The sequence below is a fragment of the Lacerta agilis genome, chromosome 12, assembly GCF_009819535.1.
Source record: "Lacerta agilis isolate rLacAgi1 chromosome 12, rLacAgi1.pri, whole genome shotgun sequence".
Classification (NCBI taxonomy): domain Eukaryota; kingdom Metazoa; phylum Chordata; class Lepidosauria; order Squamata; family Lacertidae; genus Lacerta; species Lacerta agilis.
Window position 1 is genome coordinate 27,273,226 of NC_046323.1, and position 21,126 is coordinate 27,294,351.

At 43.0% G+C, this 21,126-nt stretch overlaps 1 protein-coding gene across 1 annotated transcript; it reads right to left on the minus strand.

The window, feature by feature from the left end:
* Window positions 1-797: 797 nt before the first annotated feature.
* Window positions 798-20,771, minus strand: LOC117055973 (von Willebrand factor D and EGF domain-containing protein-like). The gene is made up of 5 exons (XM_033165944.1): window positions 20,510-20,771; window positions 13,926-14,021; window positions 13,391-13,495; window positions 6,071-6,166; window positions 798-1,046 (listed from the first exon to the last, which is right to left on the minus strand). Exons 1-5 carry the CDS (start codon window positions 20,769-20,771, stop codon window positions 937-939), a joined length of 669 nt encoding a protein of 222 aa, XP_033021835.1. The 3' UTR covers window positions 798-936.
* Window positions 20,772-21,126: the final 355 nt, after the last annotated feature.

The following is a 21,126-nucleotide window of genomic DNA, read 5'->3' on the forward strand; positions in this document are numbered from 1 at the left end:
ATATTCACTGGACTCGCGTGTGTGTGCGTGTGCGCGCACGCGTGCACGATTCCCTTAAGATTTTAAAAACTGTACTTCTGCAAACCTTGGAGGAGAAGAAGAACATGAAGAGTTTGGATTTGATATCCCGCTTTATCACTACCCGAAGGAGTCTCAAAGCAGCTAACATTCTCCTTTTCCTTCCTCCCCCACAACAAACACTCTGCGAGTGAGTGGGGCTGAGAGACTTCAGAGAAGTGTGACTGGCCCAAGGTCACCCAGCAGCTGCATGTGGAGGAGCGGGGATGCGAACCCGGTTCCCCAGATTACGAGTCTACTGCTCTTAACCACTACACCACTGGAGTCCTCCCCCCCCCCCGAAAAAAAACTCCATTCTGATACGTCCCTGTTTTTTTCTCATGTGTCCCCGCCGTGGCTATCCTCATACTCATTGAGTTCACTATAAGAGGAAAGCAATGTCTATAAAATCGTATGATCCAGCAAGATCCACATTTGATTCTTTGCTTCTGCCCAGCAATTTCTCATGCTAGATCAAAGAGCTTTAAAAACCAAGATTATATTCATTACATGGGAAAACAAATTCTATTTGTGGAAGTGAAGGAAACAGCAAGAAAAGGGCTTTGTTTTGTTTTTTGGTAGGGGGGAATGCTTTATTCAGTAAAAAATATTCAATGTTACATGTGCTAAAATGAAATATCAGGTATCCACGTGCTTCCAAATTCTCCCCACTCATATATTTTGATACACATTCAACTGCTTTGATATTGTTATACTTTAAAAAAATGAACGCCCTTCAGTATAGGAGAGCTTTCATTTAATATATAATCAAGACTTTAAAATCCTATGTATGGACCGACTAGCATAATGCAAAATTTCTCCTTTCTCCCAATGTTTATTCATTAAAATAAAAGGAGCTCGTCTTCAGAGTAGGCTGTTTCATTGCTTCATTTTCTTTGTACACTGCATACCAGAGTATGGTGAACGACATCTGCACACATCTGGAGCGATGCATTTGCCTCCATGGTGACATGGCAACCTGCACAATGCTGGCGGGGGGGGGGGGAATCCAAAACTCACATCAGTTACACAGCACAGATTTCATCTCATTAGCCACATTTGATACATAGCGTTTTATTGAATTGTCACAATTATTCCTAAGAAGAAAATATCAGTAAAATACAGCACAACTACAATATCCGTGCCTGACATCCTTATAATGTCAAAATTTTGTTAAATCCTATACTTGGGAGAAACTATTGTTGTGATTTAAAAATAATTTTTTATTTAATATTTTAATCAGTTTTATAAATTTAACAACCATATTAAACAGTCTCACCTTCATAATTTAAAATACATTGTTGTCTAGACTTCCCCGTTTCCCTCCTCATTGTGTCCATTTTAATACATTTGTAGCAATTTTCATGTTATATCTTATTTCTTACCTCTAAATTCATACATTCTTTCTATCCATACATTTTAACCCCTTAGCCTAAAGTTAATTCCCAAAGATATTCCTTTATTTAACTTTATGGGGTTTTTTTTAACCAAAATCTCACATATTTTTACCCCTCAACCCCTGGACTGATTTAAAAATAATTTAAATGGGCAAGTGTCTTGTGATTTTAAAACCTACGGCTTGTTTAAATCCCACCCACCCTGCTTGCTTGCCTGCCCATGAGTTTACAAACTGGTTAGAAAGGGAAACATGGCTTGGCAGGACTATGACAATTCCACGCAAGTACAAAGTTTAGGCCTGAGCAGGGCGATCTGTTGTCAGGGACTGGACAGAGGAGGAATGGTGGAAACCGCCTCCCCAGCCTGAACCTTACAGAGAAGGGGAAGAAAGTTTAGATTTACAACAGGGGTTTGAAGGAGGTCACAGCTCAGAGGCAGATGAGGGGCAAAGTTGGGAAGTAATGGGAGAAGAAGAGGGGGAGGCAGAGCCGGAGCAGCTGGCTAACATGTTATTGATAGAAAGCATTCCAGACCCCCTGTTCTCCCAGAACCCAGCGAGCAGTGAAAGTAGGAGAGCAAAGGGCTCGGAGACAAATGGCCCTAAGTGGCCACCGTAAGCTGGGTGGTGCTGTTGATGATTGAGGAGAGAAGGGGGAGTGAAGATGACTCGGAGCAACGCCATTACTCCAAGAGGCTGCATTTCTAAGCCTCTCTCTGTGAATATTGAATATAAGACCTTGGTAAGAGCCTTCTTTGTCTATATATTCCTGGCAGTCTACTGTGGGGGGGTTGGATTCCCTGACGTCTGACATATTTTGTGCTAACTGATTGGTGCTCATAAGTCTTTCCCTTCCAGGAGGACACTGTGAGTAATTGGCACCTTGAGGTGCACATGCAATAGATAGGAAGCTGCCTTATCCGAAGTCAGAGCATGGGTCCATCTAGCTTTGCAATGTCTTCACTGATTAGCAATGGTTTCGGAAAGGGGACCTTCCCAGCCTTACCTGGAGACGCCAAGAAATAAGCTTGGGGACCTTCTGCATACAAGGCAGAAGTTCTGGTCACTGGGCTGCAGCCCATCCCCAAAGTGCAAAGAGGTTTGGCACTTGCTAAACCAGTAGATGAGGGAACATTTCATAGCTTCTTGTTACAATACATTTGGAACTTGCAGCTGTTGTTGCTAAAGGGTGCCCATAGCTGCAGTTTTCATGAAGTCAAATTTAAAGAGCTTGTGCCTTTTTGTCTTTGCCAGTTTTATAGATTTTAAATTACCAAAAATTAAAATAAAATAAAAGTTCCAAGAATTTTGTCCATGTTCCTTATGGTTCCAGTCTTATCTTGCTTGCAGGCCTCTGGTGGCAATGCTGGAGGCAACTGCTCAGCACCAGTGGCGGAGTAAGGCTCCGCGGTACCCGGGGCGGCAAAGGAAACGCCCTGGGGGCGGGGCGTCGTGACATCACATTGTGACGTCATGACGCCCCGCCCCCAGGGCGTTTCCGGGAGTGCCGCCGCCGCTTCTGCAGCCCTCTTTTAAGCCGAAGAGCCCGCTTTTAAGCTCTGCGGCTCAAAAGGAGGCTGTGGAAGCGGCGGTCCGTGCACTGCCGCTCCCAGGGTGACGGAGGGAGCGGCAGCGCTGCACGGACGGGGTGCTTCCTCGGCCGTGCACTGTTGCTCCCGGGGCGACTGAGCGAGCGGCGGCGTGTGGGGGTGACAAGCGACGGCCCCTCCTGCCACTCCCCACGCTGCCGGTCACCTCGGGAGCAGCAGCGCTGCACGGACGGGGCGCTCGCTTGGCCGTGCGCTGTTGCTCCTTGGGTGACGGAGGGAGCGGCAGTGCTTGGGAATGGCGGGAGGGGCTGCTGCTTGTCACCCCCACGCGCCGCCGCTCGCTTCGTCGCCCCAGGAGCAACAGCGCACGGCCGAGGGAGCACCCCGTCCGTGCAGCGCTGCTGCTCCCGAGGTGACCGGCAGCATGGGGAGTGGCAGGAGGGGCCGTCGCTTGTCACCCCCACACGCCGCCGCTCGCTCAGTCGCCCCGGGAGCAGCAGTGCATGGCCGAGGGAGCACCCCGTCCATGCAGCGCTGCTGCTCCCAGGGTGACCGGCGTTGCGTGGGGAGCGGTGGGAGGGGCCGGCGCTTGTCACCCCCACACGCCACTTGTCACCCCCACCCGCCTCTTGTCAGCCCTGTCGCCCGGGGGCGTGCCGCCCCCACCGCACTCCCCTAGCGACGCCCCTGCTCAGCACCATGGCACTTGTGCTAGTGTTCCTCAGCTTTCTGGTTTGTCCCCCACAGTATTTATCTACAAATATACATGAATCTTCTGGGTGAGGTCATGTGCTGTGTATGGTTTGTCTTTAAAGACGGTTCAGAAATGTCAACTAGTTCAGAGCACAGATGAGATCTCCTTTGGCCATCGGTCTGTTTTCAAGCACAATTCAACTGCTGATTATGACCTTTAAAGCCCTCAACTGCTTTGGATCAGAATACATAAGGGACCACCTTCTCTCTACTGAAACTGCCTGACCCTTGAAATCTTCTGAGACCCTTCTTCAATTGCTCCTAATCTTCAGAGATTAGCTGGATGGCAATAAAAAAGAGGGCCTTTTCAGTGGTGACACCTTATCTTTTGAACAAACTCCCTAGACAGGTCTGTAAAGCTAAACATTATCATCATTTACACACTGTGTTGACTTTTTTCTTTTTACCAAAGCTAAATTGTTTTCTGCCTTCTACTGGATCTGCATTTTCATTGACTGCTCCCTTGTTAATTTTCACTTCTGTGTGTTGTTTGCATTACTGTTGGTTATGGTTTTATCACTCATTATTGTTTCAAACTTTTTCAATATTGCAAGATGCTTTGGAGACAACTTGTTGAGAAGCGACTCATAAAATGAATAGAAAAATAAATAACCCTCGTGGGTGTTCTTGGCCTTTAAAGCAGTTTCCAGGTCCGCACTGTTGCAGGTGAGAGAAGCAAATTACAAGTTATTTAGCCAGTGATGGTGATTTGTGTGGGTTCCTAATAAAAGCAACCAGAATAAAATTGCAGATCCATTCTAGCAATACCTACTGTTTTGCATGCTTCTGTGCTGTTCTATATTTCTATGCCTGTTACTTCAACATACTGCTATTGCAATGATTATTCATTTCAAGAGGATTAACCTATAAAATTAATCCAGAGACTCAAAAGGGAAGTACTGGTAGCTAATCACTACTTCACAGGGAACTCAGTTCAAGGGCCATGTCTCAAAAGCAGCCCACCCACCCACCCCCCATCTTAGAAGCAAGAAAAGAAAGAAGTTGCCACTGGCAGTTCTGAAAGCGCGCATGGTCATGCAAGTACTGAAAGAGAATGATGCCCCAATGGAACTTAATGGTGTATTTGAGAATTAAGAGGTACAGTAAACACAAGAGGTTTGTGGTCCTCACAGTCACTCCTATATAGTTAGTCTCAGTCATTTGTTGTAAGAGTAGCTGTCATGTTAAGTCTCAAGCAAAGAGATGGCAGCACAATTCAATTCAGCTGACTTTCTGCCTAAAGAAAGGTCCTGCCTGGAAGCCTCTGTACCCAATCCATCCAACCTTGCCTTCAACCGGAATGCACTACTAGATTGCAGCCACTGACCCAGACAAATGCAGCTCCAGGCACAGACATACTCGACAGTCACTTATATCCTTTAGCTGAAGGATCCCAGAAGCTGCTTTTAAGATACTCTCTTATCCACTTGCATTGCTTCATGCTTGGCACTCGCTACTCAGTTTAGTGACCCGCCCACTTGACATCTATCATTGCCTCTTAAGGGCTTTGACCCACCATTTGCAAACCACTGCATTAAGAGGATTGCATGCTTTCCACTTCAAGCCTGCAGCAGCTATGGACAGGCTATTTTTGTCTGCCTTTAGGGAAGAGGAAGACTCTTTCCCTTCTTTTTAAAGCCCTGCTGAACTGAAAAAAGAAAGCCTAGAGGTTGCTGTACTGTGGAACTCATTTCTGGAGCATTAGTCTTGTCTATTTCATCTTAACTTTCACCAATATCAGCATCTGAGTGGTAATGGCTATTTACCCAATGAAATTTGAAGTTAGATTAGATTGCTGGTTTATAGAACAGACCGCATTAGATGAAGCACACAATTTACTACTACTACTACTACTACTACTACTACTACTACTATAATGATCACCATCATTCCTACTACTAGTCACTTTCCATAAATTTCAGTAGGGCTTGCTTAACAATGCAAACCAGCGATCTATCTTTACATTGCTGCTGTCTCATTCATTTCAGTCAATTTTGCATGGGGCAGCCATGAAGAAGCCACTGACTGAAGGCAGATACAATTAATGAACTGCCAACTACACACCAGTACTGCTCAGGTCAGCTATATCCCAATTAAAAAAAAAAACATAATTTGTGCACTATTTCCTATCTGCATCAATCTATTCATATTTAGATGAGGGGATAGTACATTCACGAGATAGGAGAGGAGGGTGGGAAGCTGGGTGCAGTTAATACGCCTCCGCAAAGACTTTGTAGCTCTTGCGGGTGTTACGACGATCATGTCAGCTTTTAGGCGTTTCATTCAAGTTCCTCTAAAAAGATATGTAACTCACCTAAATGACAGGCCCCGCCGACCCAGCCAGCTTCACAGCTGCAGATTCCAGGAGCGACGCAAGTTGCTCCATTCCGACATCCCTGAGGACAAACCGCTGCAACGAAAGAACAATAAAGCAAAGTCATCTATCTCGGTCTCTCAATATTATACTGTAGAGCTGGGGATGGCAGGGGGTGGGGGGAAACATATGGTCATTGAGATGTTGCTGGAGTCCAACTTCCATCAGCCCCAGCCAACATAGCCAATGGTCAAGGGTGATGGGATCTCTAGTCCACCAACATCTGAAGGGGTGATGATGGGATTCCCCATCCCCACTGTAGAGCATTAGAGAATGTTTAAAGCAGGGGTCTTACAGATGTTGCCAAACTACAACTCTCATCACCTGTGGCCATTCGCCATGCTGGGTGAGGCTGATGGGATATTTCCCCCCTTCAAACCAGAACAAAACACTAGCATCATTAAAAATGACATTTGCATGAAACTGACAGATTGAGCAGCTGCTTCAGCTATCATTCTCAGAAACAATTACCGGTACCTCTTGAACAGAAGGTAAGCTGTGTTAGGTCTAACAGTGGTGAAGAAAGAAATAATTTATTACGGACTTCCGGTTAGGTGCCGAGTCAATGGCGGACGGGAGTCTGAAGGCTCCGTCCTCCGCTAGGCGATAGGGATCTCCGTGCCTGCGCCACGGGTCCCTTAAAGCCACGGGAAGAGCGTCCCGTGGACCGACGGCTTCGTGGGTCCCAGACGTGCTGTCTCCGCTCCTGATTGACCCTCGTAAGGGGGAAAGTCAGGCGAGCGGAGCCCCAGCACGGGACTGAAGAAGCGACTGCCTGCGGAGGATCAAAGCAGCGATCCCGCCAGACCTGAGCACCCGGCACTTCCTATACAGAAACTTCCAAAGAAACTCTGTAAGTTAAAGAATTGGATTATTTTACAAGTTTAAAGAGCACTGCTTGCAGAGGAAATTGCAAAAGGAAGCCTGTTCCCTTTGAACTGTTTGCGCGAGCTTGGTAGCGCTAAAAGATCAAAGCCGCGACTAACGGGAAAGTTTTGCGAACTCTGCCAAACTTTTTAAAAGTGGATTAAAAGTTGTTTAAAGGATGTTTAAAGATTTAAAAACAGTTGATATGGCAAAAGAAGATGCCCCTCACCCTCTGGATTAGGATTCCGGGTCAGTAGCGGGCTGTGATACATTGTTGCCATTTTTTCTTTGTTGGTGTCTCAGTGACTGTTTACCAGTGGAGACATTTTGACTTCTTTGTAACCAGATACAAGTTACTCTATGGACTTTGGTGGTAACACTGCAAGTTAGAAACTGTTACTGACTTGGGCTACATGAAAATAAACCCTTCTTGGCTTTAAGGAATTTATATCTTGGAAAATTTAAACTCTTTGCCTAAAAGTTGGATCTTTGGGACTGGTGTGGGCTCCTGGCTCAGCAGTCTCTTTGTTCTCAGAACTGAGCTGCTGGCCACCTGGTGTTTACTTTTGGGACTGTTGGCCTTCTGCTGTGAATGTCTGAGATTGTTACCACAGCAACTGGAGTGACCTTGAGATTACAATTGCAGAGCTCACAGGAGATGGACACTAGATCAAAAACAACTGGTTCTAGCTCTGCACAAAAAAGAGGCTCTGTTTCCCTAACTCTACAGGAGCAAATGGAGAAATTGGTTGTTAGCGTGGCAGAAATTGCAGCAGGACTGAAAAGCGTCACTGAAGGGTTGAAGCAAACACAAGATCAAGTTTCATCAGGAAATACAGCAGTGAACTCAGCAATTGAAAAGTTACAAGCTGATATTAAAGCGGATATTAAAAATTCTACGCAGACCCTGGAAAAATCAATTGGGCAAATTGAGGAGAACGTAAGGAAGAACAGAGAAGAAATTAATAGAATTGGGCAGGAGGTGACCACCTTGAAAAAGGACTCTGAGGAAATTAAAGTGGTCAAAGAAAAAATAAAAAAGGTGGAGGAAAAATTGGACAATTTAGATTTGGAGCAGATAGAGAATATTGGAACACGACAGAGAACTGTTGAAGAGTCTCTCGCATTTCTGCAACTACATCAGAGAGAGGGCAACATCCGCCTAAGGGGTCTTCCAGAATTGGAAGGGGAAGATCTAAAAGCGTATATTGTGAAGTTATTTTCAGGATTTTGGGAGATAGAAGAAATTAACGTCTCAGCGCGCATAGTGAAGGCCTTCAGATTTGGTCCAAGAGGTTCCAGAGGAAAGAAAAGCAATAAAACAGTCAGTGACTGTTTGATTGTGCTACACGATCGACACGACAGGGACTACTTTCTGGACTTGCATTACAGAAACAACCTGGTGGTAGAGCAGAACAAAGTAATTTTTTATAAGGATATCCCCAGATTTTTCCTTGACAAAAGAGTTCCTTACAACGACTTGGCGACTGAGCTTAGAAAAAGGAAAATCCCCTTCAGTTGGGAATTTCCAGAAGGCCTGGCATTTACGTTTGAAGGAAAAAAGATAAGAATAAGGTCCTTGGCGGAGAAGCAAAAGTTTTTGGACAAGCATCTGGAACAATTCAAAGGTACACCACTCGATCCAGCACAACTCTACAAGTTCCTAGCGGAATTTCCATCACTGCCGGGACTACCAAGCTTACCAGGCCCAAGCCAGGATTCAGAGAAGGACAAGAAAGGAGAAGCAACTGGAGGAGAAGAATAAAGAAAGGGAAATGGCGCTCAAGCTAATGACATGGAATGTCCGGGGATTGAATCAGAGACCAAAGAGACGCAGAGTGTTTTATAGCATAGAAAAGAAGAATTTGGATATAATATGTTTACAGGAAACCCACATAGCCCGACGTCATAGAAGATTATTACAGAACAAAAAATTAGGCCAAGAGTTTATATCATCGGACAAGGTCAAGAAGAGAGGAGTAGTGATATATGCAAAGGAGAAATATAGCCCAAGACAGCTCTTTAAAGATGAAGAAGGGAGATACATCACAATTGAAATCAATATACAAGGCGAAAAACTTTTGATTCTGGGACTTTATGCACCAAATGATGGAAAGTCAATTTTTTATAAGAAAATACATGATCTGCTGTTGGACTACTTGGATTACAAATTAATTTGCCTTGGAGACTTTAATGGTGCAGCTTCCACACTAATGGACAGATCCCAAAGAACCAAACTAACGAATGATGGGAAACTCCCAAAGACTTTTTTCGAAATGGTTGATAATTTGAACTTGGTGGATTCTTGGAGATTAAAAAACCCTACAGATACAGAGGCAACTTATTTCAGTGAACCTCAGCAGTCATGGTCGAGGATAGATTATATTTGGATTTCGAATGAATTGGCTCCAAAAATACAAAAGGCAGAAATCGGCCCCAAAACTCTTTCAGACCATAATCCGGTACAGTTAAATTTAAAAATGATTTCCAAGGATTCTTTCAGATGGAGAATGGATGACGCTTTGATGAGAGACACCAAGCTAGTAGAAAGAGCGGAGAAAAAGATAAAAGAATATTTTCAGATAAATTGGAGTTCCGAAGTGGAGAAAAGAATTGCATGGGATGCAAGTAAAGCTGTAATGAGAGGATTTCTCATTAGTGAAAAAGCAAAAAAGAAGAGACAACAAAACGCAGAAATGGAGAGATTGTTGAAATCAATCAAAGAAAAGGAAAAAGAATTAAGAGGACATCCCAGATGTGTTAAAATTCAAAAAGAGATCAAATACTTGCAATCCCAATATGCCAATATAATGAATCAGGACATTGAATGGAAAGTGAAAATGATGAAACAAAGAACATTCGAATCGGCTAATAAGTGTGGAAAACTACTAGCTTGGCAATTGAAGAAAAGACAAAAGGCAAATGTCATCAGCACTTTGGTAGTAAATGGAAAAAATGTGGAGAAACCGGAGGAAATCAGATGGTGTTTTCAAAGATTCTACAAGCAACTGTATAAGGAGGAGAAGATAGATGAAGTAGAAATAGACCGATTTCTGGAAAAGAATGGATTGCAAAAAGTCCCAGAGGAAAAATTAGTCACTCTCAACCACCCAATATCGACACAGGAGATAGAAGATGCAATAAACAACATGCAACTAGGGAAGGCTCCAGGACCGGACGGATTAACAGCAAAATATTATAAGACACTGAAAGACTGGCTATTGCAGCCGCTAAGAGAAACTTGCAATAAAATACTAGAAGGAGATAGGGCACCAGAGACGTGGAAGGAAGCCTTTATCACACTGATTCCAAAACTAGATACTGATAAGACTCAAATGAAAAATTATCGTCCAATATCCCTTTTGAACGTGGATTACAAAATCTTTGCAAATGTATTGGCTACAAGGTTGAAAAGAGTGTTGAAAGATTATATACACAGAGATCAAGCAGGTTTCTTGCCAGGAAGACAAATTAGTAACAACACGAGAATTATTGTGGACATTTTAGAAAAACTGGAGAGAAACATAAATACAGATGCGGCACTACTGTTTGTTGATGCAGAGAAAGCATTTGATAAAGTTTCTTGGACATTTATGAAAAAGAATCTGGAAAGGATGGGAGTTGGTGAAAAATTTCTGAATGGCATTAAGGCCATTTATACAGAACAAAGAGCTAAAGTAATAGTAAACAGTGTGATATCGGAGGAGTTTGAAGTTGAAAAGGGAACAAGACAAGGGTGCCCTATCTCCCCTTTACTTTTTATTACGGTCCTGGAAGTCCTTCTAAATATGATACGAAAGGACAAACAGATAAAAGGAATTCGTGTGGGAGAGAAGGAATACAAACTACGCGCCTTTGCAGACGATCTGATGTTATCCCTGCAGGAACCGGAAAGCAGTGTTCCCAGAGCCTTGGAATTAATTGAACAATTTGGACTTGTAGCTGGTTTCAAATTAAATAAGCAGAAAACCAAAGTTTTAGGAAAAAATTTGAGTGCAGAACAAATTCAAAGAATACAGGAAGGCACGGGCCTCAATTTTGTCAAAACAGTAAAATATCTAGGTATCAATCTCACAACCAAGAATCTGAACCTGTACAAGGACAATTACGAAAAACTGTGGATGGAAATAAAGAAAGACATGGAGATATGGACAAGATTGAAATTGTCGTTAATGGGAAGAATTGCCGTGATAAAAATGAATGTCCTACCAAGGATGCTGTTTTTATTCCAAGCCATACCAATCTTGGACAAACTGGACTGTTTTAAGAAATGGCAAAAGGACTTATCAAGGTTTATATGGCAGGGCAAAAAGCCAAGAATTAAGTTTAAGATTCTAACAGACTCTAAAGAGAGAGGAGGCTTTGCCCTGCCGGACTTAAGACTTTATTTTGAAGCAGCGGCCTTTTGCTGGCTAAAGGATTGGTTTAAACTAGAGAATGTGGATGTATTGGACTTGGAAGGATATGATAACATGTTCGGTTGGCATGCATACCTTTGGTACGACAAGGTTAAGATCCACAGAACTTTTAAGTCTCATATAGTTAGAAAATCCCTGTACCAGGTCTGGACTAGATATAAAGACTTGTTAGAGAGAAAGACCCCTAGATGGATCTCTCCAGTGGAGGCCAAAGCCTATAAGAGACCGAACATGTCTGCAAACTGGTTAAGATATATGGACATATTGCAGCAGGAAGGGGACTCTTTTAAACTTAAAAGTTACGATCAAGTGAAAAGCCAGGTCCCCGACTGGCTGCACTATCATCAGGTATATGAAACATTTAAAATGGACAAAAAAGTTGGTTTTCAAGTAGAAAAATCAAAACTGGAAACAGAACTGATAGAATCGAACTTTAAGAACCTTTCCAAAATGTATAATCTTTTGCTAGAGTGGCATACGAAAGATGAACTGGTTAAATCGTCAATGATAAATTGGGCGAAAGATATAGGACATAATATTATGATGGATGACTGGGAGGGATTGTGGCAAAAAGGTATTAAATTCACTGCTTGTCATAGTTTAAGAGAAAATATAATGAAAATGGTTTACAGATGGTATTTGACTCCAGTTAAGATGGCCAGGATGAATACCAAAATGTCAGATGTATGTTGGAAATGTAAACATGCGAAAGGTACCTTTTTTCATATGTGGTGGTTGTGCCCAGCGGTAAATGCTTTCTGGGATAAGATTTATAATGAACTCAAGAAGGTAATGAAAGTTACCTTTTGTAAGAAACCAGAGGCATTCCTTCTGAGCATAACTAATGATGAGATACCCAGTCAGGATAGAGTGTTTTTTATGTATGCCACAACAGCAGCTAGAATTTTATTGGCAAGAACATGGAAAGGCGAAGAGATACCAACGGTGGAAGAATGGCAGATGAAGATGATGGAATACATGGAACTCGCAGAACTGACCGCCAGAATCCGGGACCAGAGGGAGGAGAAGGTGCCACGGGATTGGAAGAAATTCAAAGACTATCTAGTTAAATCAGTAAAATTGAATATTTGAGCAGAATTAAATAGAATAGCGGCTTTAGCAGGTATATGTTAGATAAAAGTGTTAGTAAGATATTTTTGTGTGAAAGATTTAATTGTTAGAAAATGTGTTAAGATTTGGTGTTTAAGTTAAGATATGGTTAAGTAAAGCAAAGCGCATTAAAAATTGAGCAAATGTGAATAGAAAAAGATATAAAAGCTACCCAGAAGATATATATGATTCTGAAGACAGTGGAGGGAATGGGGGAAGTCCCCCAAAACAGAGAAGATAGTAATAAGAAAAGTAAGAGGATAAGTGTTAGTTTAAAGGTTTGTATATGTTTCTTTTTATTGTAATTGTTTGATTGTGTTTTTGTGCTGTGTTTATGTATTGCATTTTTGTATTGTTATTGTTGTTGTTTATGCTATGTTTTTCTTTTGTTTGAATAGAAAATAATAAAATCTTATAAAAAAAATAATAATAATTTATTACGGTCAGAGACAGTGGTGTTTTTGGGGGGAAAGAGTAGGAGGAACCCCTCCGTGCAGAATCATATAAAGCTAGTTGCTCCTGAAAAAACATTGGGTATATTTTAATGAACTGCATCCAAGCACCAGTTGAGATCTCCTCTCCTCTCCTCTGTCAGGCATAAGATAACTAGCGTACTGTAGTGGAAAAAGTTCAGCTTGGAACAGGAGACCTGAATTCAGATCCCCACTCAGCCATAAAAGTTACTGAGCAACCCTGAACAAATCTGTTTCTCTCTCTCTCTCTCTCTCTCTCTCTCTCTCTCTCTCTCTCTCTCTCTCTGCCTAATCTATTTATACTGATTGTTTCAGCAATAAAATGGGGAAAACTCCAAGTTGAAAGAAGAGTGGAACTGAAATGCAATAATTAACGAAGTGAAGATTTTTACCTTCTTGACATCTTGATCCTGTCCAGCCTGAAGCACAAAGGCACTTTACCAGCCCGTTGACCGAGATGCACTCGCCACCGTTTTGACACCCTCCCTCGCAGCTTACTGGAAGGAAACAGCACAGACACAAAGCAAGCCAAGAAGAACATTATAGCGAGGGTGTTTTACTGCATAAATGTTGCCTCTTCCAAGCAACAATTCTAGAATGGAGTTGAGGCATATAGGTGGAAATTTCATGCTCCTTTGTTTACGATAACATTATACACGCTTATTGTTATTTATGGAAAACGTTGCTATCCTGACTTTCTGCCTCAAGATGAAACACTCAGAGCGACTGCATGACAGATCCAGAAATGCAAATAGTAATCAAATATTAATCTCAATATATAAGAGTTCCAGACACATTATACCATGTCTGTGTTGCAGTCCTGACCAACCTAGTACCCTCGAAAAGTTTTGGACTACAAGTGCAACGGTTTTAGACTATCCCCCCCACTCTTTGCTACAATTTGAAAACTGTCTAAATTCAACTTACCTTTATGGCAGTATCGTCCTCCATAGCCAGGCTGACACCTGCATTTTCCAGGCCTGAGACATTTCCCACCATTTTTACATTTCGGATAACAAGTTGCTATGAACCAAAAGAAAGGGACAAAGAAAGTTAGATGAGACATTTATGGGCTTTGGGGTTGGGAACAGTCTACTCAAAAGCACCATTCTCCTTCAAGGAGCCTACCAGTTAATTTGCCTGGGGCCCAGTAGACCAGGCAGCAGTTCATATGACTGCATGCTGTACATTCAGTAATGGTAAATATAATCTGGTTTGTGAAATGGCTATAATGAAGACTGAACTTTCTTATCATGTTAAATGCTGTTTGCTATCCAGTGATAGGAGCAAAGCTTGTCATCTGATAACAACCACCGCGACTGATTATATTCATTAGCTCTCAAATGCTATATGAAAAGAACTGGTTACAGGACGACCCTGAACCAAATCCAATCTCCAAAGCGAAGGGTCATGCTATTCTTCAATAGCTATTCTTCAATAGATTAGCTATTCCTCAATAGCTAAACCAGAGGCAAAAGAGAGGAGCTACAGTAATGGGGAATGCTTTGCTTTTAAACTCTGATTAAGAGCTAATCCAGATGAACATTGGTGCAACTGTAACAGTACAACATGGCTACAGAAATATTATAAATGAATCACTCCTATCTCACTGGTCAAAGGATGATGGGACAGGGTTAGGTCTTGAAGTTCCTTTGAAGTTAGCGCTGGGTGTACTGGTAGATTTGACAGAAGCAAGCGCTCAGTCTGCATAAAGGTAACTCCCCCCCCCCTTTAGTCTTGAACACCTGATTGATTCTGCCTGAATCAGTGAGTTTATCATTTCGGTAACACTAATAATTTGATCATTTATTTTCTGGCATGCTTCTTTCTGGGTAGTGCCCATTTTGCATAATGAATGGCTTCTTATTTAAGATGTAAAGTTGCGTTTCAAAAAGCACATTTCATTCATTCATTCATTCATTCATTCATTGTTACCCCTTACACTGATATGGGCAATAAACAATTAACAGGTCTATCTAAAAGGAACTACAGTCGTACCTTGGATCTCAAACAATTTGCAAGTCGAATGTTTTGGGTCCCAAACGCCGCAAACCCGGAAGTGATTGTTCCGGTTTGCAAACGTTCTTTGGAACCCGAACGTCCATTGCGACTTCTGCGGCTTCCGATTGGCTGCAGAAACTTCAACTTCCAAGGTAGTTGGTTCTAAAGCTTTATTGATGCTAATAATCCATTGGGAATATCTTGGGTCCTTAGACTGCTTGGTTATACAGGACAGTTCTGGTAGCAGCTGTGAACCCACATCTAACTTCATCTGAGCTCTTGAGTTAAGTTTTTGATTTATGGTTGGAAGCCATGTGGGAATGCACAACCCAACTGCAAATCTTTCTACAGTTAAAACTGATTATGTCCTCAAACAACCACTTTTCTCATCACCGCACCCCACCCCTTTCACCAGCCTTTCTCAGTGATTAATCAGCTTCTTCACGAATAGTTTTCCTACAGCAAACAGCATTTTCTTAAGTTTTCATCCATGCTAAATATGGGCTTAAAATGAAAACCTGCTGAGAAGACAGTATTCCTTGTGGATTCTAAGGGAATTCTTTGTGGCAGCTACAATATGTGCCTGCACGACGGACAAATAAATAACTGGGAAATTGCACATTTTGGCATATGGCTGCTTCAATGATTTTGTGCAAACAAATTATCTGACAAGTTTAGCTAGTTCTCGGCTAATAAATCATTCATGAGCCAATCCCGATTTCGATGTATTTGCTATCTGCAAACAATTTTCAATAGAACATTTTCAGGTTTTCCTCTGGACTTGCATTATGGATTAAATTGAGATTCAGGCGATCACCAGGAATTTACTGGCAGCAGTCTATAATGTGTAATGACGGTTCTGGTCTCTGAACGCACAAATTAAATGTTGGAAATGGCAATTTTTTAAAATAATAAAAAGATGTGCACTTTAACAAAAAAAAATGAATGGCAAATATTAACAGCTTATCACAAGAAGAAACACTTCTCAAAAAAAGTAAGTGAGCAAGAATTATTTAAATCATTGTTCATGAATGAATAAGTGCAGAGAAAAAAATATTTCGGTGCATTGCAATAAGAATTGCCCATAAGTAGTCCACTGCTACCATTCTTTTTTCTCCATTTGGTAGTGTTTTCAAAGTTAAAACAAAATCGAAAATTCTTTCTAGTAGCACCTTAGAGACCAACTGAGTTAGTTGCTGGTATGAGCTTTCGTGTGCATGCACACTTCTTCAGATACCATGCACACGAAAGCTCATACCAGCAACTAACTCAGTTGGTCTCTAAGGTGCTACTAGAAAGAATTTTCGATTTTGTTTTGACTATGGCAGACCAACACGGCTACCCACCTGTTTTCAAAGTTATTATTAAATCCTTGAAATATTTTTTAAAGGTCGCAGTAAGCATTTATTAGTATTTTAAAACTTTTGTTCTAATGTTCAACAAAATACTGCAGTGCCTCAGGGACTTCCTCTCCCCATATGAACTGACCTGGCCCCTGTGATCACCATCTGAGGCCACTCTTTGTGTACCTCCTCCATGAAGGTGGCTCCAGAGGGTGGTAACACGAGAACGGGCCTTTTCTGCAGTGGCTCCACACTTGGGGAATGCTCTCCCCAGGGAGCCTCTCCTAGCACCTTCGTTACCTATCTTCAGGCACCAGACAAAAACATTCCTCTTCTCCCAGGCCTTCTGCTAATTAAACAGTTTATGGCCTTTTAAATGTATATTATTTATGAAATGCATGTACATATTAGGCATATAAATATGTATATATATATATATATATATATATATATATATATATACACATATACATTATGTATTTCCCCCCTATTTTATAATTTATTTTCTGTTTTTTATATTGTGATTTTACGTTGTGAACCACACTGAGATCCATGGATATAGGGTGCTGGTAGCAGCTCTGTAACCCGGGTTTTAAAGTAAAAGTTGGGCTTTCTTTTTTTAAAAAAAAGCAAGATTCGATTGCATACTTGGAAGGGTTTCATTTCTTCCCGTCTTCAGGGACCCACCCATCTTAATACCCAGTGTACCTGCATGCTAACTACTCACTTCACTAACAGAGAGTGACATGCATTTGATTCTCCAAAGAACTATTCCTAATTCAATTATGCAAATAAAAGATTCTTCATATTCGACCCCCTCTTGTGATAATCCTTGTAAGTAGCTTTCCGCACTAGACACAACTATACCTGATTAATTGGTATGATCTCCTTTCATTATACTGTCTGCATCAATAAATGTGTCCACTTTTAAATAGCTTCCTAAGACTGTATTCTGGCAGGCATATTATAGTTAAAGCCACTGGTGTTGTTTTCTGTCAGTTGTTGATGGCTGATTTTGTGCTGCCATTCTTCCTGAGGTTTCGTTTAAGTATTAGCATTGCTCGAACTTTGTTGTGATTTATAATTTTACGTTGAAATTTAATTCATAATCAAATTGAATTTCAATGAGTTTGAGTTAAATCATAAAAGATGGGAGTGTAAATGTCAAAACAAATTAACAAACAAGCATTGGCCTTAGGATATGTTTGGCAAAATATCAAAATGGCCTCCACAGCTTGTTGAGTTTTGAGGGACAGACTGGGCCTCTTCATGGGGTTGCCATATGTCTGGGAGTCAGCAGCAGTGTCTGGGCGGAAACTGGTAAAAATGTCAGGGAAAATCCAGACGTATGGCAGCCCATGTCAGCAGTGCCGTTTTTCATTTGCAATCTGGCAAAAAAAGCTCAACAGCTTTTCTGTCTGGATTTTCAGTGTTTGAAATATGGCAACCCTACCCTTCATCTTCTTTGCAACCCTTCACCTTCCTTGCTTCTAGCCTTGAGGCTTAGAGCGCCATATCCTCACTATCTTCCAGCTATTACTCAACTTACCTATATCTCAGACCGAATCCTGAAATCTTGGAGGTTTTTGGTGAGGAAGCCTAAAGCAGGAGGGAATCACCATAGTACAGCCAGAGCATACAAACATCCCATCATAAACCACCCCGAGGACTTTTGTTACTGGGCACCCCATAAAAGTAAATAAAATGAATTAATAAAATGTTAATTCAATTTTTAAAAAACGTTAGAAATAAGGACTTGGTGCAGGGGTGGGGAACCTCAGGCCTGGGTCCTCTAGGTCTCTCTATTGGCCCTCAAAGCTCTCTCTGGGGCACAACGTCCTGGACTGCTTTTGCCTGGCTGGAACGTGTCCTCCCTTGAACGATGGCAATGCCTCTTGCCTGCCAGAACGAAGATGGAGATGTAGCGGGTGTCTGTAGAAACATCTGAATTTGCACAGCTAGAACACAACCTACAGTACAAAGATAAGAGCAGAGCTTTCCAAACTTTTCAAGTTGGCGACACACTTTTTGGGTGTGCATCATTTCGTGACACAGTAATTCAGTTTTGAATCATTTCACGACACAGTAATTCGGTTTTACTAGCAAACCAGTGGTTAAACTAACCCTTTCCAGCCCTCGGAGGAGCTTGGGGAGTGTTTGTGTGACACACCTACACACTGCAGCCGACACACTAAAGGGTGTCGGTTTGGAAAGCTCTGGATAAGGGTCACGTCCACTTTTGCACCAGGCTCCACTCACCACTGATAGGTGGCTCCTGGATGTTTGTCCACAAAGTTTGTCAAAAAGTTTCTCCATTCACAACCCATGCAATATTCCCTAGCTGCCCCAGCACTTGTCAATTGTCCCCACATGCCTTTGCACTCATTGGTCAGAACACTAGAAGGCAGTAACAACTTTGGTGCGCAGGGATCAACTGGAGAGCATACTGTCGCTGAGTTCTTGTTTCTCTAATAGTTTCTAAAAGGGCTAGAGACCTACTTTTAAGCAAGAAGAAAAGCTGAATATTTAGGAAAGGACTGCAGAAAGTCCCTGAAATGTGCTCCACCCCCATATGAAGGTAAAGGTAAAGGTACCCCTGACTGTTAGGTCCAGTCACGGACAACTCTGGGGTTGCACGCTCATCTTGCTCTATAGGCTGAGGGAGCCGGTGTTTGTCCACAGACAGCTTCCGGGTCACGTGGCCAGCATGACTAAGCCGCTTCTGGCGAACCAGAGCAGAGTACGGAAACGCCATTTACCTTCCTGCTGGAGCGGTACCTATTTATCTATTTGCACTTTGACGTGCTTTTGAACTGCTAGGTTGGCAGGAGCAGGGACCAAACAATGGGAGCTCACCCCGTTGCGGGGATTCAAACCACCAACCTTCTGATCGGCAAGCCCTAGGCTCTGTGGTTTAGACCACAGCGCCACCCGCGTCCCACTCCACCCCCATATCCCCCCGCTATACTTTGGGATCTTGGACTTTCAGGAGGACAAAAACATTACACAAAGTAGGGTTAGCATTTCTTCTTCTTTTTTAGATTCCCTGCTCAAACATTTTACCTAGTGCTGGAAAATAGGTGGCTTGCAAGCGGAACAGCCAAGCACATTATTCCCACCAGATGAATACCTGTACAGTACTTGGGTTACATCTTCCTCCACAGTCACAAAAGGATTCCTGTAAAAGCACTTCAGTACAGTATAAGAATTGAGGCAGGGCTTGTCAGCCAAGCAAGATCTTGCTTTCAGTAAGAATCTATTGTTGAAGCCAAAATGCTCTTTGTTCTCATGACTGCAATCCCACAAACACTTATTTGGGAACAAGCGGCACCAATGAAATCAATGCTGACAAACTCCAGGCAGTTAACTTTCACAGCAGACACAAAACATTAGCTTTGTGGCAGGAATCTTTACGAGATTAACAGAAGTGTAGTGCTCAATCCTACTCAAAATAAGGTCCCTTTGTGCCCAATGATGCTTTACTCCTGTGTTTAGGATTGCAGCTTTACTGTAGTGCTAGCTTTCCTGGACTCGACTCGACTTCTTGTCTGTGAGAGTATGACAGTGAGAAATCGACGGGGCTTCCAGGTAAACGTTAGTATCCGGCAGCAAACCTTAGATTCTGAATGTGCACTAACCCCTTTCCTGCGTACTGTATTTATAATCTGGAATAACCAACACCCATGCATTTCTCCCAGGTAAACGTGCAGGCAGAGGACTGCAGTTTGACTTCGAAGTAAAACTCCCAAAACTAATGGGACAGTGAAGAAGCTTGCCACCTCGCCTCAGAGGGCTCTCTGATCTGCCTCCACCCAGAGGGTCGCTCCTCCATCCCTTCGGATGGGCAGCCCCCGAAGAAAGGCTGGTGGTGCAGAGAGGCAGGAGAGCTTAGCTGCAAACCTGCGCCAGAGTGACGAGGGTTACATTTATTACAGGCATTTTTCCAGCAAGATCCCAGGGCGGGTTACAGCAATTTTAAATTTAGCACTGATAGTCAAAGGAACGTAGTTGGGGGGTCCTCCTGAAAACATACATCTCAGGTCCAGGCAAAGACCACCAGGGTAGCCCAACCGACGCCTTGCACGGAAAGGGGGCTTCTTCCTCACCACCCACCACCACCACTTTTTATTGCCACCCACCACCCGCTCTTCTACCCGTTATACCAACCATACTGGCAGCGCTCGCCCTCGTAGCCCCTGGAGCAGAAGCAGGTGCCGTTCCGGATGCACAGGCCCCCGTGCTGGCAAGGCGGGGCGGCGCACACGGCGCGCGGGTCGAAGACGAAGGGCACGGCGACGCCGCGAGACACCTTGGACGGCTGCGCGAGCGCCAACAGCGGCGCCCCGGCGCAGGCCAACAAGAGCAGCCACAGCGCCGCCGCCTGCGGGATTCCCGCCACGCGCTCGGCGCCCGCCACGCGCCACCCCATCGCTCGGCCCGGTCCCGGCTGCGCTCCCCTTGTGCGCGCTCTGCAGCTCCCTCCTCCACTCCCGCACTTTCCTCCTCTCTTCTGCTTCCCCCCTTTCTTTCTTTCTCTCCCTCCTTCCCCTTCCCCGCCTTCTGTTCCCGGACCCTCTCTCGTTTCACTCGCTTCTCTTTCTCACTTTAAAATATATATATATATATATTCGTTACATGACATATTTCCTCGGTTGGCTGGAGCCACTCAAAGGAAGCTCTTGTGCACGTGAGTTTATGCAGTATTCCGAAGCAAAATCCAAGCGTTTGTCCAATGCAAGAGTATTATTATTATTATTATTATTATTATTATTATTATTATTATT

Bases quoted from the DNA above. Each gene is read 5' to 3' on its own strand.
- LOC117055973 (XM_033165944.1), bottom strand. From the start codon at position 20,771: ATGGGGTGGCGCGTGGCGGGCGCCGAGCGCGTGGCGGGAATCCCGCAG. The intron at 14,022-20,509 runs GTTGGTATAACG...TTTGGTTCATAG, and splicing joins GGGCGAGCGCTGCCAGTATG to CAACTTGTTATCCGAAATGT. The intron at 13,496-13,925 runs GTAAGTTGAATT...GTTTCCTTCCAG, and splicing joins AGGACGATACTGCCATAAAG to TAAGCTGCGAGGGAGGGTGT.